Consider the following 14353-nt stretch of genomic DNA (forward strand, 5'->3'; position numbering starts at 1 on the left):
GTGGAGTCTAAAGACGCAGCCCCTCACTTACACCAACATCGCGATCTAGGCGTAAGGAAACAAGTCCCGTCTATTTTGAACAGGACGGATGCTCAAGCTCGCACACAACGAGCTTCAGATTCGGCAGATGCGCCTAACCGAAGCTGTGCGTAGCATCGGTGACTTTGCGGAAGCACGCACAATGAGACGGGCACGAGACCTACGCCGCAACTCCTTCCGAAGGCTACCTGAGGACGCCTTTCCAGAACCCACGGTTGCCGTATCTTCCGTTAATCTCTGTTGAGTACCCAGTTAATTAGCCAACATTTGGGCTTGAAGCGGGGCGTTCGATAGTGTGTGCATGCCGCTATCGGGTCATTTACTGTCTTTGCTCAGCCTGATCAGGTCATTTATCAGCCGTCCTATGCATGGCGTCTGCAGCGCACGGGCGGCGGGTGAAGGCCAGGGAGGCCTGGGCGCTGTGGTATCCAACCTCCCGTTCGAGCAAGTGCAAACCCAATCCCCAAAACTGTGGGCACTCCTGCCGACGTTTGGTGTCCGTCTGGAGGGCCTGATGCTGAAACTAAAGAATCCTTCGTTGGACGTTGGGTGACTGTGACGAGCCTGAGCCTGAGCCAACTGCGCCGCCTCCCTAAGGCAGAATCGACGCTTCGCTGTGTGACATCGCGATGAGCATGGAGGCGATGACTGCAAAAACCAACGTTCACAAGACTTGGGAGCGCGAATGGAGGCTCAACACGAGGAGAGAAGAGCGCCACCGGAATGCGGCTCACAGAAGGCAGGTAATGCCCATCGTATCGCTCGCAGATCCCTGTCTTCTCATCGCAAGATTGCACGTATCAGCGCTTACAGCAGACACAAGCCTTTTAGCCAGCTTGCCGAGAGCGGCAAGGTGACATGCGGAAAGCGGATTACCCTGAGACGCTAAAGCCACCTCCAGGTATCACCAATTTGGCGTGCATATCGCTTCAAGGATAATAGTAGGAAGTCTGGTCAGGATGATGGTCCGTGGCGATGAACCTACACATGGCGGCGCATGCGTGCCCTTGCCGGCGGGCCTGTCTAACGGCCAAGCGCGAAGGTTACAGACGAAAGTATAAGTCTGTCGAGCCGCCTGGTCTAAGAGGTAGTGTGACAACGATACCAGCCTCGAGTTCTCTACGCTAGCAAAGACTGAAGAACGACACTTCTATTTTGATAACGTCAATCTCTTCATCGATCTCCTGCACTTGGCCGCATTACATATATCAGCCTCGCATATCACATTGCCAACGGCACTCCCTCATCCTTGAGATTTATCACAATCAGTCATCATGCTCTTCTCCGCGATCACTACGGCATTTCTCTTTGCCGCATCTGCCACTGCAGCTGCCCTACCAAGACCTGGCAAACCGCAACAATACACTCCTGCCCGTAATCTCAACAACCTTGCCAAACTCTTTCCTCAGAGCACTCTCCAAGCCCCAGGCGATTTGGATCTCAAGTACGTTGTGCTCGGCATCGGCACACAAAACTACACTTGCGGTTCTGATGAGAGCGCGGCTCCTGGTACTACTGGCGCATTTGGTAAGAAACTATCCATCCTAAAGGGAATGTCTCTAACGACCATCAAGCCACCCTATACGACATCGGCACGAAGCTTAACAACGACGGACTGGCCAAGTGGAAGATTGGCTCGATCTCCCCTCTTGCACTCTCACTGAACGAATGGGCTCCCGGACTGGTGGACATGAGCCTCCGTCTCCAAGGCTACGAACACATCACGGGCCATCACTTCTTCGCCGATGTAGAAGGAGCGAACACGCCAACATTCGCCTTCGACAGACTGAGCACGCCGTTCCCCATGGCCCAAGTGGCCAAGAAAGGCAATGTTGCTGCACCAGCGAATGCGTGCCCGGGCAAGAACGGTCTCCCTGCCGTCGACTGGCTATACCTACAACACGTCACTGGTATTACCCAAGGCGGAATCAACACCGTCTACCGTGTCGAGACTGCTGGTGGTAACAAGCCTGCCACTTGCAAAGGCATGCCAGCCACATGGGAAGTCAAGTACGCTGCGCAATGTAAGTATACCCGAAACACCCACGCAGCTGAAGTAGTCCACTAACATCTCTCAGACTGGGTTTACGGTCCCAAGTAATAAGCGCCGAGCTTGCGACGCTCGTTTCGAGTCAGTTACGAACACTACCATTTTCTCATGCCTTCTACAGTCTTTCCATAATTAGGTTAGTCGCGCGCGGCTATTTTTATCCTTCAAGATCTACGGCAGGGCATGGGTTTTCTTTTCTTGTAACCTTTCATTTTATCTCTTACATTTACGATACCCTTTGGTGTTCATGGTTCGCACGGCTGTGTGGGACTTCATTGTTACTGCTGGGACATCGGCATGGCTATGGGCGTTTACGGATTTGGGCATTTGGTGGAAATAGTTTACAAGGGCTGGATTTGGCCTTGCGTTAATTGCAAAAGCTTTTTGCTTGCATTGTTGTCGCGAATAATAGAACAGTGGCGGTTCTCTCATGAAGTGCTTCGTTGTACGATACATCAATTATGCGGCACCAATGACAGTATCCTGTAGGGTCGATATTGCTCGAATCTCACCGTCTCCCCTTTTAGAGGATGCCATGAATACGCCCGTCGCAGGCTGACAGTAGTAAGGTGAGCCAACCCCAGAGACATCGCCATCCCATTGTAACAGAGCCGGAACGGCACATTCATAGCCGCACTCCACCAACATCGCCTGCTGACATCGACCAAGTGCCCCGCTACGTACCAGACCCACTGACCACGTTGCGGCACAACTCGCAGTATACGGCACGGTAAGGCGCGCAAGGCTGCTTGCGCTACGATCTCCACCCCATCTGACTTGCGATGCTGCCAACTGCTCATTTACCTGCAGCGCTACCAAACCCCACTACCAACTCCCCCTCAAGCCCCCGATATCTCTCACGCGCCTCCTTCGTACCAAAACCAAGAAAGCCTTGCCCCAATACATGACGTGAACCACTCGCCCAGCCCTACAGCCCCTTCCGTCAGCCATTATTACAAGAACTATGTTCAAGTATCTGATTGGATGGAGACTATACGACACAGTGGTTCGTACTACCTTGGTGGCTGTGGCAGCGGGTATTTGGCTTGGCAAAGCGGGTGTGGATGGTGTGGCACAAATCTGGTTTGACGGCGGCTACCTAGGTCATCCGGAGGGTTTCTTTCTTGGTCGCACACATATGTAGGTTTAGCGTAGACACTATCGGAATCTTAGTACTGGGAAAAAGGAATGAGGGAACAGTGGGCACGGGAATTTGGCTTCCGTGCCAATGATGTGGCGTACCTGCATCCTTTACGATGCCAATGTATTTTTTGTTTGGATCGTTATTGTGTAGCTCAGATTCATTGTACCAATCTTCACCTCTGGTCTGGCTTTTCTGTATGTTGAACAGTCACTTCCCTTGTGCGCATGATGCCCCTCAGATCCTCCTTGTCGTCGAGGATGTTGTCCTCGCTTCCAACTCGCTCCTCAGTGACGCTGTAGACAGCTTTCTTCTTGCCCTGGCCTGAAGTCGAGAAGTTTCCTAGCACACTCTCTCGTACGCTACTTCTAGATGTCAATTCGAAATCCTCGTTGCCATTCAGTGTTCCGTTCGTCGTCAAAAAGGTCCTGCGACGCTTGCTTGGCCTTCCACTGCCGTACGTTGGGGGCCGTTCGATGTCATCGTACTGGTTGTTGTTGTTGTTGCTGGTTGAGCTCGAGCTCTTCTTGAAGAGCGGCTTGAGGCAGGGTACCGAGGCTGCAATGATGCCCATGTGCATTTGCATGCTAAAGTGTAGAAAGTCAGCTTACGTCCGTTGTGAAGCAACGTGCAAGAGAGATTTTGAAGTTGCCACTTACTTTCCCCAAAAGTTCATGCTTTGATCGCTTGATTCGGTCAGTTTGACAAATCGAAGATACCCGTAATTGACTCACAAAGTCTGGTCTACCATCGTCGACGATGCGAACTGGTAATAGGCCTTTGGAATACCCATGGAAGCTGCACTTTTTCGTGTGAGCGACTGTAGATCATGTATATTCGAGGGGCACATACAGCCAACCTACGCTTAACAGCCCGATCAACCCCAAACGTGTTCGCCGTGACATCTGCAGACTCCAGATGATTGGTATAGGTATAGTCGCGAAAACAATGTCAGTGAACATGTTGCACGCTTCGGGGTGTTAGTACAATGCGACCAACGGTGAGAGTGTAAGTACTTGCCTGTATTCAGCAACGCAGTACCGACAAAGAAAGTCCATGAGTAGCATTTGGCGTTGATGGTTTTGTTCCATACCCCAGATATAGGCCAGCATCGGAATGTGAAACTGAAGAATGCGAACAGGGTATACACTGCGATGAATGCTATTGTCACCCACAAGGTACGGCTGAACCAGGTGGTGTTCTTGCCCAGCCGGAGCAGAAAAATCGCGATTGATACTTTCAGTAGTGCGAAACCAATGATGGCTGCGATTATGGATTGGACGTAGACAGCATGGTCGATGCCTGCAAGATCGGCCACTGATAGGGTTTGTTGATGGCGTCCAAGGCCATGGTAGCCCCCAACGATGAATGATACCAATTCTGCCAGTCCACCAAACTGCTTACATTAGTCATGCTCCGTTATAAAAAGGTATAGTCTGTGTAGTACATACATATGCTCCTACGATGAATATGTCATCTATTGCGGGTTTGCGCAATACAAACACTCGCGCGTAGAGCCTTAGGCCAACAACAATGGCAGTAATAACATGCACAATAGCGGAGATGGCAAGAATCCGAGTAAGATTGCTCTCAGCTGCCCACTCAGGGTCCATGACTGGTTGCCCAGATGAATCGCTCTCGGGAGCCATACTCGTCTTAGAAGATAAGGGATAGGGGTGGCGGCGCAGTCAAGAAAAAGGGTAGCACAGGTTGTCCACCAGAAAATAGAGAGGCATGGGTGAGCATATGTTCCGATGATCAACGTGGGCGACGAATTTATCAACACCAATATACCTTTCCATCGCTTGCACGGTCCATTAGATTCCAACAATTGTGCCGCTCATACCTAGGTAGCAACGCAGGCGAGGGCACTGCGTTGGATTCCTATGCTTGCGACATGTCGGATATCACTTCAGCCATGCCCAGTCGTTCGGAACAGCGGCTGAGACAGCCCCCGGAGTCTCGAAGCCGAAAGAAGTTGAGTTTCTACAGCTGCGAAGTTGAGATGCCGGCTTCACCTTGTGTCAATTAATACCCGCGGACTCCAGTCGCGCTGAATCCTGCATCATTTTCGTAAGAGGAAACCTTTGTAGATTGCCAGCGATGAACATGAGAGTCAGTCTTCTTCGTCCCTCGCGTCTTCGGGATCATCGCCCCATTGTTGGAACAAACTGCATTAGTACTAGTGGCGCTGAGCCCTGCCGTTGCTAGCTCCACCGCGTGCCGTCCCACGGGACACCGCCAGGACATCCGCGATGAACAGCGAGTTCAGCCACATTGGAAACCACTCAAAATTGCTGGAATAATTACCAGCGTCGATTCGTTTCCGTCATTGAGATACTGAAACGTTGAACATTCGCTGTGGTTGTATAGAGCCGCCTCCCAGGTCTTCGTCGCAACCTGCATTGCGAACCCTGGAAATCTGCCGTTCCTTCCTGCGTGGCTGCAGCGTGGTAATCGAAAGAGCGCCTCGACCCGGCCGACCCATCCTCCTGGGGCTGTACGATTCAGTATCCACAACCGGCAGAACTCCGCGCTCGGTCGAAATCGAATCTCGTATCCTGTGCCTCGAGCTTATGCGAGACTACTGCGCAGGCATCGCATGAGCCCATGTGGACAGCACGTGGGTTGCCTGAGGGAGAGCCCTGATCCAGTAACTCCGATGCCGAAGACCACAGCGGGCATCCTTCGCTACTGCGCGACCGCCTCGGATGCATATCAGCGACCCTTGCAGGTGTGGTATGCTGCATGCACGTACAATTTTTCGATATGGGGCAGACGGGTATCGCAGCAGCATATATGAGAGTGCCGGCGCGCAATCAATGGCGCTCTATCCCACCACAAGATCTCACCTCTCTTGTTGAAACTTCTATTCAAGATGCGATTCTATGGGATCTCCGCCATTGTGCTGGCCTTGACCAGCGTAGTTTCGTCTGCTGCACTGGTACCTCGCGACGATCTGCTTACAGATCTGCAAAACCAAGCCATGGAGGCATTGAAGCAGGCCGAGGCGAACGGTACGCTTGAGAAGAGGAGCTGCTCCCTTTCCAATGCGTACGCTCGCCGGGACTGGTGAGTACTTCCTGCATGCTGATTGAGAAGACGAGAAGCTTACGTGTGTCGCAGGGAATTCATGAGCAAGAAAGAGCGAAAGTCGTATATCAAAGCAGTAAAATGTTTGATCTCGTCGCCATCGAAAACACCTGCAGGGCTTGTACCTGGTGCGAAGACACGATATGACGACTTCGTTGCTCAACACATTAACCAGACATCGTTCATTCACGGTACCGGCAACTTCTTGAGCTGGCACAGATACTTTGTGTATGGTTACGAGAAGGCGCTACGTGAAGAGTGTGGCTACACTGGTTACCAACCGTACTGGAACTGGTTCAGACACCAGGACGACTTGAGCAAGTCTCCTGTTTTCGATGGCTCCGACACAAGCATGGGTGGTGACGGCGCTTACTTCAAGCACAACGGCAGTGTTAGTGGTGGAGGTCTCATCCCCTTGCCGTCAGGAAATGGAGGCGGATGCATCAAGAGTGGCCCTTTCAAGAAGTGAGTCTGGGATCGTCAGTGTTCCAATCATATCCTCTAACATCCGACAGTCTGCAACTCAATCTCGGTCCAGTCCTCCCAGCTATGAATGGATACCCTGCTGTGAGCACGCCATTCGAGCACAACCCAAGATGCGCTCGACGCGATTTCATCCCCGCTACCGAAGACTTTACCCTGACCAACCTCTACAACCTGACACTTGGCCAAGCTTCCAAGAGCGTATACACATTCCAGAACGAGCTTCAGGGACGTTTCGGCGACGGATTCCTGGGATTGCATACCACTGGCCACGTGAAAGTTGGTGGCGACGCCTCCGATTTCTTCAGCAGCACGAACGACCCTACGTTCTTCATGCACCACGCCATGTTGGACCGTGTGTGGTGGATCTGGCAGGCGTTGCATCTCAACCAGGCAAAGACAATCGCTGGCACGATCACCATCCTCAACAACCCACCCAGCCGTAACACCACACTGCAGGATATCATCAGCACCAACTTCCTGAACATGGAAGCCAGGCCGATTGAAGATTTGCTAGGTTCGCTGGATGGAGAGCCATTCTGCTACATCTACTTGTAGTCGGCGACGAACTTGTACATAGTCTGCCTCGAATATGGTATATAATGATTGCACCCAAGACTTCTTACCTACAATTAGTGATGAACGAAAACACGCTTGGCATTCCATGTGCATATGCTCTTCACACCCGCCTCAAAGCAGCGCGTACCCACATTTGGCACCCTGCTGATTGGTCCGATCACCACAAGCCATCAACATCCGCTATCGCCATCCTACTAACACCTCCAATAAAATAGAATAATATAACAAATCCTCGACAGATAACCCCAAAAACAATGCCCAAGCAGCCCATCCCCATAATCGGCGCGGGCATAGCCGGCCTAACTCTAAGCCGCAGCCTGCTCCACCGTGGCATCCCCAGCATAATCTACGACAAAGCGCCCCCAAATCGCCGGGGCTTCAACTACGCCATCACCCTCCACTCCACCGCCTACAAACCCCTATTAGAAATCCTAAATCTCAGCGACACAGCCTTCAAAGCCCACGTCGCCATCGACGCCGAAGACGGCGGCGAAGGCAAACATGGCGAAAACATAGACATACCCAGCCACGGCGGCTTATACGATACCTCAACCTCTTTCCGCGCCAACCGCGCGAAGTTCGAAACATTGCTAAGCCAAGACCTGGATATCCGGTTGGGCCATTCCCTTCAAGAATTCAAAACCACGCCCAAGGGACCGAAGTTGCGCTTTGCCAACGGCGAGACATGGGAGGGCGGGGAACTCGTTGTAGGCGCTGATGGTGTGCATTCCAGTTTACGCAAACTGCTGCTTCCAGAAGATTCAAGAGTAGATGTTCTGCCTTATGCTGTGTACTATGGGAAGAGGCATATGAAACGGAAGGATTTTAACAGTATCTTTGGGGGCAGGGCGGGTGGAAACGACGGGAGGAATGTTTGGCAGACGACCAAGGGGGATGCGGTGCTTACAGTCAACGTGGATAAAAAGGAGGATGATAAGGTGTGGGTTAGTTGGATTTACTCGCGCAAGGCGCGGGGGGAGGCGGATCCGCTGTTTAATCCTGCCAGGTCGACGGAGGCGGCGAAGACGATACCGTTGGAGTTTTTCCAGGAGATCGGCGAGAAGAATATCTTTGGCTATCCTTTCTCGGCTATGTTGGACGTGCAGAATATGCGCGCGGATAGGATATTGCATTGGCTGATGCGAATAACGTCTACGCCGTTGCCTGAGTTGCATGACTTGCTCGCTAAGAGCGGCGTGTGTCTGTTGGGGGATGCAGTACATGCAGAGCCTATTTTGGGAGGTAATGGAGCAAATGCTTCAATCATGGACGGCCTGAGTCTTGCGGATGCCATTGCGAGCGGTAGAGAGGATGGTATATCGAATTGGTACGACGATCGCTATCCAAAGTGGGTGCAAGGGGCTGAAGAAAGTCAAGCAAACCTCGCGAAAATGCATGGGTCACTGCGGGCAGGTGTAAATCTTTAAGTTGATCATCTTTTGTAGCTAAAGAAATCTGGGCAGCCATAGCCATCACGCAGTCAGTCCATTATCAGGAGTATGCTGACATGCATTTTTCATCGTTCAATCAGATCGTACTTGCCCGTGTCGAAGTAGCCGTTTACCAGCCACCACCACCTGTGGCGCCGCCAGCATCACCCCAAGAAGCATCACCACCAGCGGCATCGTTGCCCCAGCCACCACCGCCGCCATCACCACCGTCCTCGGCAACCGGCTGCTTACAGCGCTTGATGGTGTGACCCATCTCGTTGCAGTTGTTGCACTTGACCTTGGACCAGTCCTTGGGCTCGGGGCAGTCGCGAGAGAAGTGACCAGTCTTCTCGCAGTTGCGGCAGAGGGCTTTGTCAGGGTTCTTGGGCTGGTCACAGTCTTTGGCCATATGCTCGGTGGAGTCACAGTTTCGGCAGGCCCGGGCGGCAACGTTGGGACACTGTAATGTTAGCAAGGGCTAGAGACGGGTTGTTGGATATGTGTACTTACGTCCTTGGAGAAGTGGCCGGTCTCGTTACACTTACGGCACTCTACACCTTCAGCAGAACGAGGTTCGGGACACTCCTTGGAATTGTGACCCTCTTGCTTACAGTTCTTGCAGGCGTAGGGGTTGATGCGCTCCTTGGGACAGTCACGTGCACGATGGCCGTTCTCCTTGCAGTAGACACACTGGACCTCGGGAGCAGTGTTCTCGCGCTCAGCCTGCTCTTGCTTGCAGTGCTTACGCACGTGACCAAGCTCACCACAGTTGCCGCACATCGGGACACCACAATCCTGGACATAGCCACATGAGGCAAGACGCTCCATGTTCTCGGCGGGATCCTTGGGCCAGCCTGTGGCCATCTTGGCGCGACGGGGCTTGGCAGAGAACTGGATGGAGAGAACGAACTTGCAGTCAGGGTTACCGATGAGGTCGATGATGGTCATATTGGGAGCGATCTCCTGCTCCTTAGCGATGAGGAAGATTGCAAGTCCATCTTCGCGAAGAGCTTCCTCGACGGCGGGAAGGCTGAAATCATCCATGGTAGCGCGAGCGTATGCCTTCAAGCAGACACGGAAGACATCGAGGTCTTTGGCTTTGGCAGCGTCGATGAGGGCAATCCAGGCAGACTCAGCATCCATCTCGGGGACGCCAGACCAGTTGACAATGCGACGGGACTTGCAGTCGACAGCACGATGACCCTGTTGGTCGCAGAGTTTGCAGGTGCCATCGAAAGGACGCTCGACACGCTCATTGGTACAGTCCGCCTTGTTGTGACCGACTTGGCCACAGTTGAAGCACTCGCCAGTGAGGCCGCCTCCACCGCCCTCAGGCTTCTCAGGGCAGTCGCGGGCGAAATGACCGGTCTGCTTGCAGCTATCAAATTTGTCAGTACCATGGTCGTCGCCAGGCTGTGTGATCAGATCGTGTTTTGCTTACATTCGACAGCCGTCGTCGCCAGCATCACCTCCACCACCGCCGGTGTCACCACCACCCCAAGAATCTCCAGCACCGGCGTCGGCACCAGAATCACCAGCAGGGGCAGGACCCCATGAAAAGTCACCGCCTGTTGTCATGTTAGTAGAAGCTGGAGGAAGTCGCGGTGTTACATACCTGCAGTCGCACCAGTGTCCCAGCTCATAGCTGCGGTAGTCGGCGGAAGAAAAGTTGACGTCAAAGTGAGCAGATGAATACGATTGTGAGCGGAGATAGAGAGGACGTAGAAGAGGGGAGGGGAGTGTCGGGGTTGAAAAATTTGGTGTTGTGGGCGCAACTGCTCTGTTGATATAGGCGGCAGGCCCGTGCTGAAACTCAGCGATGACAACACAAGTGAAGGTGAAGCAGGAAGAGCAGATCTGTGTCGGCAAGAGAAAAAGATAGGTGTACCGCATGCGGTAAGTCTCAGGACATGCCAGTGCTGTAAGAAAAGGTGAAGTCGGTACTTGGGTGTGAAGAGAAGGTAACGTGACGAAGGCCGCTTTGGGACGACAGTGAGAGAACCACCCACCAGAAAGAGTAGGGGCGACGATGAGAGCATGAACACGGAAATTATGGACGGTAGGATCAAAGACGTTGAAAGGCATTTGGCACATGAAATACGTAAACACTCATCCTACACGCCAAGATCGCGTGCTTTCCCAGAAGCTGGTATCATGTCATGAACCTCACGACGAAGAGGCCGAATGCCTTCACGGCAACATGCTCAACCCGACCCAGTACCTGAACTCCAAAAATGACGTCAAACTGCGCTGTTTCGAAGCAACGAACGATCATACACCGCGGAACTGAGATATTGTTAGTATATGTTATGCATGAATGAATGCCATTGTCACTTACCATGCGCACGACTAAGAACCACATAGCTCCAATGAACCTGAAAGCAGCCAAACCGGCGACACTATACAGTACTACCGCCAAGTAGATGGTGGCAGCGTCGTTCTGCTTCTTCTGAGCCTCGTCGGGACTACTGACGGTGAGCTCCAGGCCGCCCGACTGCAGGACCAAGGCTGATAGACCCAAGTTGCAGAACATCCAGAAGAGCACGACACCGGATCGGAAACCCTTGTAGTAGTCTTCTTGCTTCTCGCTGGCCGATGGTACCTTCTTCTCTTCCTTCCACTTTGCGCTGAAGACACGGAGTTCGGTCTCGTACTGGGTGTTGAGATCGGCATCGTCAGTTGGCGCCTGAATATCCGCCTTACCATCAGCCTTGGTGGTGACTGAAGGAAGCTTCTCCGGCTTGTCATCTCCTTTCGTGCCCCAGGTGATGTCGTGAGTATTGCAGAAGGCGTAGACGTTGAGAATGTTGATGTAGGTGGGTGTCATGAGGAGGTACTGGAAGAAAGACGTGAACATGTGCCATGGGTCCAAGAAGATGATGGAGACCACTAGCCACATGACATACGTTGAGAGCAGTGAAATGATCAATGTAGCAAAGATCCTATCCTTGAAAAGATCCGCCGCGTTGAAGCCGCCGTTGGTCTCAATCTGTCCTTGTACGGAGCGAACGGTGATGAAGATGGACGCGAACATGAGATATGCCATGATGATGCACCAAAAGTAAACCATGGACATGTACCACTTGTTGGAACCCTGGGGCCGATTACCGAGTGATAAAATGAAACACGTTATCAGAACAGCAATGTAGAGCCACTCGAAGACGATGAAGAGAACTTTACCCGCAGTACCGAGTTCGTTTTGTAAAGAAGCAGTGAGGATGCGGAAGACCAAGAAGAAGTTACCGAGAGCGAACCAGGCGAAGATCATGCTGATAGTTTGGTAGACAAACTCAACGAGGAACATAGTTTTGCGCAAGAAAGAGTGATCACTGCGGAAGATGTCGAAAGAATGGGCCAGGGCGTAGACAGCAGCAAAGAAGGATCCGTTCAACCAACGACGACGTTGACTGATGAACTCGGCCATGGTGGTCGGTACATCCGTCTCTCCGGTAGCAGACTTGACGTACTGCAGGATCCAATGGCAGTTCCTCTTGGAGACCAACTCGAAACACAGGATACGATCCTCGGCAAGGTACATATTGGCTGTGAAGATACCAGCGTTGGCGCCGTGCATCTTCTCACCGGCAAAGTACTTCTCCAGTGGTCCCTGTCCAGTCTTGTCGTTCTGAAGCGCAACGTAACGGTAAGCCGAGAAAGCACCGGGAAGCACAGAAATGAAACCAAACGCTGATTCAAGAGGCTTATCCAGAATGTTGCTCATCTTGTACTCAAAGTTCTGCGTCGCTACCAACGGGTTCAAGAGCTTTTTGCCGTGCACCAACATGGCCTTGATTTCACCACAAGCACCTGCGCACATGGGCTCAAGATCGAATGCCTTCCATAGCTGGTAGACAGAATCTTTGCCAGGCTTTGTACCAGCATCGATAAGCACACAGACATTAGGATCCAGCACAGCTCCGAAGGCCTGGAAGAACCATCTATGCGAGTTGATCTTCTTCTGGTTCTTCTCCTTGAGACAGAAGAGCATCTGTACTGGAGTGTTGCCCTTCTTGACACCAACGACACCCTTCTTGATGTCGAGTGTCATCTGGGTAGTGTACTCGTAGATATGGGCAGTCACGTCCTTGCCGTTGACTTGCTGCTTGGCAATGCCGTCCTGATAGACACCGAGCGCTGCTAGTACGGCGCGGGTCCGCGGGTTGATCTTGGCACGACCATCGCTGACGACGCAGACTACGATCTTCTTCCACGCGTCCTTGCCCCACGTCTTGCTGTTGGTTCGCGAGTTCATGTACTCAATGTTCTTGATGACACCAATCATTGTCCGCGCAAACAGTTCGTCTTCCTCGTTGTACATGGTGATAACAATGAACAGCTCGGTATGCCTTGGCTTTGCGAAAAGCTTCTGGCGCAGAGTGAAGCGCTCCGCGTCAAAGTCTGCAGGGTCGCATGTGGCGGCCGAGTAGCGCATATGGGTGAATTCGTCACGCTCCGGGGGCTGTGCATGCGGAACCTGGTTCAGTAACCGCGGCGGAATCGGGCAGTCGAGCACCAAGTTGCCCTTGAACAATTGGACCTCCTTGACTGTCTTCCATCGCTTTATTGGGGCGGGGCTGGGTGTGGGCGCAGGCTCATCGTGAAACGGGTTCTCTGGGTCCATGTCCTCTGGATCATGAGGATCCGGGCCGTACGAGTTGGCGCCGTGTATCATGGGTCTGTTCATATCCTCATCTTGCCAGTAGTGTGTTGGCTGTGTTCCGTAGCCAGCGCCCGGGCTCTCATCGTGGTGTGGGGTTGGGTCATAAGGCTGGTTGTAGTACGCATCGTGATGCGCTTGGGGATCGAGCGAGTAATCCGAGTCGTGTCGTTGCGGTCGTGGGTCGTAATCGTCGTGATAGTTGCCTGCTGCGTAGGGAATGTTTTCTACTGAGTACTGTCTAAGTGTTAGCCTGTTGAACTCGATGCGTGACCTGTATTGGTTCTCGCGGCGCAATACATACACTTGGTTGTAATGGCAAGCGGTCGCCAGAGGCCGCTGCAGGGTTGGGTCCCATAGGGATCTCGAGGATGCCCGAAGGCTGTGGTGAAGCATAGCGGTCTTCTAGTTGATAGCCACGGAGAGGCTGGCCTGGCGAAGGAGTCCGGCCATTGTTTCTTCGTGGATCCATCTCGTACGGGTCGTCGCTACCACCTGGTGCGCCTATGCAATACCGTTAGTCTGGCTGACAGCTGAGGCACCTCGTCGATGGCAGAAGGCTTGTTTGGCGGTTCGTGGAAAGTGTCAAGATCGACTGGCCGCTACCATGCGACCTCGAATCCGCTAGGAGGCTACTCACCTAATCGGTTGTATGACATGATGGTGTGTTTCTTGTTGGTGCTGCGCCTTCAATCTTTCTGCGGCAATGCGACGGACGGCTCGACTGGCCAAAACACTAATACAAGGGGTTGCCCAGCAAAAAGGTTAAAGGATGCGACTGTTGTGGTGTTCTGTCGTATAGGCGTCGAGGGAATAGCGACTGGTATATGCCCGAGTTTCAGATATGTCTGGTGCGTTTTGGTGGGTCGGGAGCGCTCCGG

At 52.7% G+C, this 14353-nt stretch overlaps 4 protein-coding genes across 4 annotated transcripts; 2 read left to right on the plus strand and 2 right to left on the minus strand.

Annotated features, from left to right (window-relative positions):
• The first annotated feature begins 1100 nt into the window (after window positions 1-1100).
• BKA58DRAFT_178179 (uncharacterized protein) lies at window positions 1101-2221 on the plus strand. The gene is made up of 3 exons (XM_046165326.1): window positions 1101-1566; window positions 1614-2063; window positions 2118-2221. Exons 1-3 carry the CDS (start codon window positions 1314-1316, stop codon window positions 2138-2140), a joined length of 726 nt encoding a protein of 241 aa, XP_046025362.1. The 5' UTR covers window positions 1101-1313; the 3' UTR covers window positions 2141-2221.
• A 1184-nt stretch (window positions 2222-3405) lies between these two features.
• BKA58DRAFT_440053 (uncharacterized protein) lies at window positions 3406-4879 on the minus strand (the record flags this gene model as incomplete). The annotated part of the gene is made up of 6 exons (XM_046173725.1): window positions 3406-3817; window positions 3890-3916; window positions 3965-4033; window positions 4083-4200; window positions 4272-4626; window positions 4682-4879. The coding sequence occupies 6 exons, from the start codon at window positions 4877-4879 to the stop codon at window positions 3406-3408; spliced, it is 1179 nt and encodes a 392-aa protein (XP_046025363.1).
• A 1229-nt stretch (window positions 4880-6108) lies between these two features.
• On the plus strand, window positions 6109-8812 carry BKA58DRAFT_316302 (uncharacterized protein; the record flags this gene model as incomplete). Its single annotated transcript, XM_046167569.1, is given in 5 exon segments — window positions 6109-6302; window positions 6357-6788; window positions 6839-7323; window positions 7341-7360; window positions 7601-8812. 5 exon segments carry the CDS (start codon window positions 6109-6111, stop codon window positions 8810-8812), a joined length of 2343 nt encoding a protein of 780 aa, XP_046025364.1.
• Window positions 8813-10970: 2158 nt separating this feature from the next.
• Window positions 10971-14290, minus strand: BKA58DRAFT_178189 (chitin synthase-domain-containing protein). Its single transcript, XM_046165327.1, has 4 exons — window positions 14113-14290; window positions 13777-13976; window positions 11154-13709; window positions 10971-11101 (listed from the first exon to the last, which is right to left on the minus strand). Exons 1-4 carry the CDS (start codon window positions 14129-14131, stop codon window positions 11087-11089), a joined length of 2790 nt encoding a protein of 929 aa, XP_046025365.1. The 5' UTR covers window positions 14132-14290; the 3' UTR covers window positions 10971-11086.
• Window positions 14291-14353: the final 63 nt, after the last annotated feature.

Source organism: Alternaria rosae (assembly GCF_020736505.1).
Source record: "Alternaria rosae strain MPI-PUGE-AT-0040 chromosome Unknown BKA58scaffold_5, whole genome shotgun sequence".
Classification (NCBI taxonomy): domain Eukaryota; kingdom Fungi; phylum Ascomycota; class Dothideomycetes; order Pleosporales; family Pleosporaceae; genus Alternaria; species Alternaria rosae.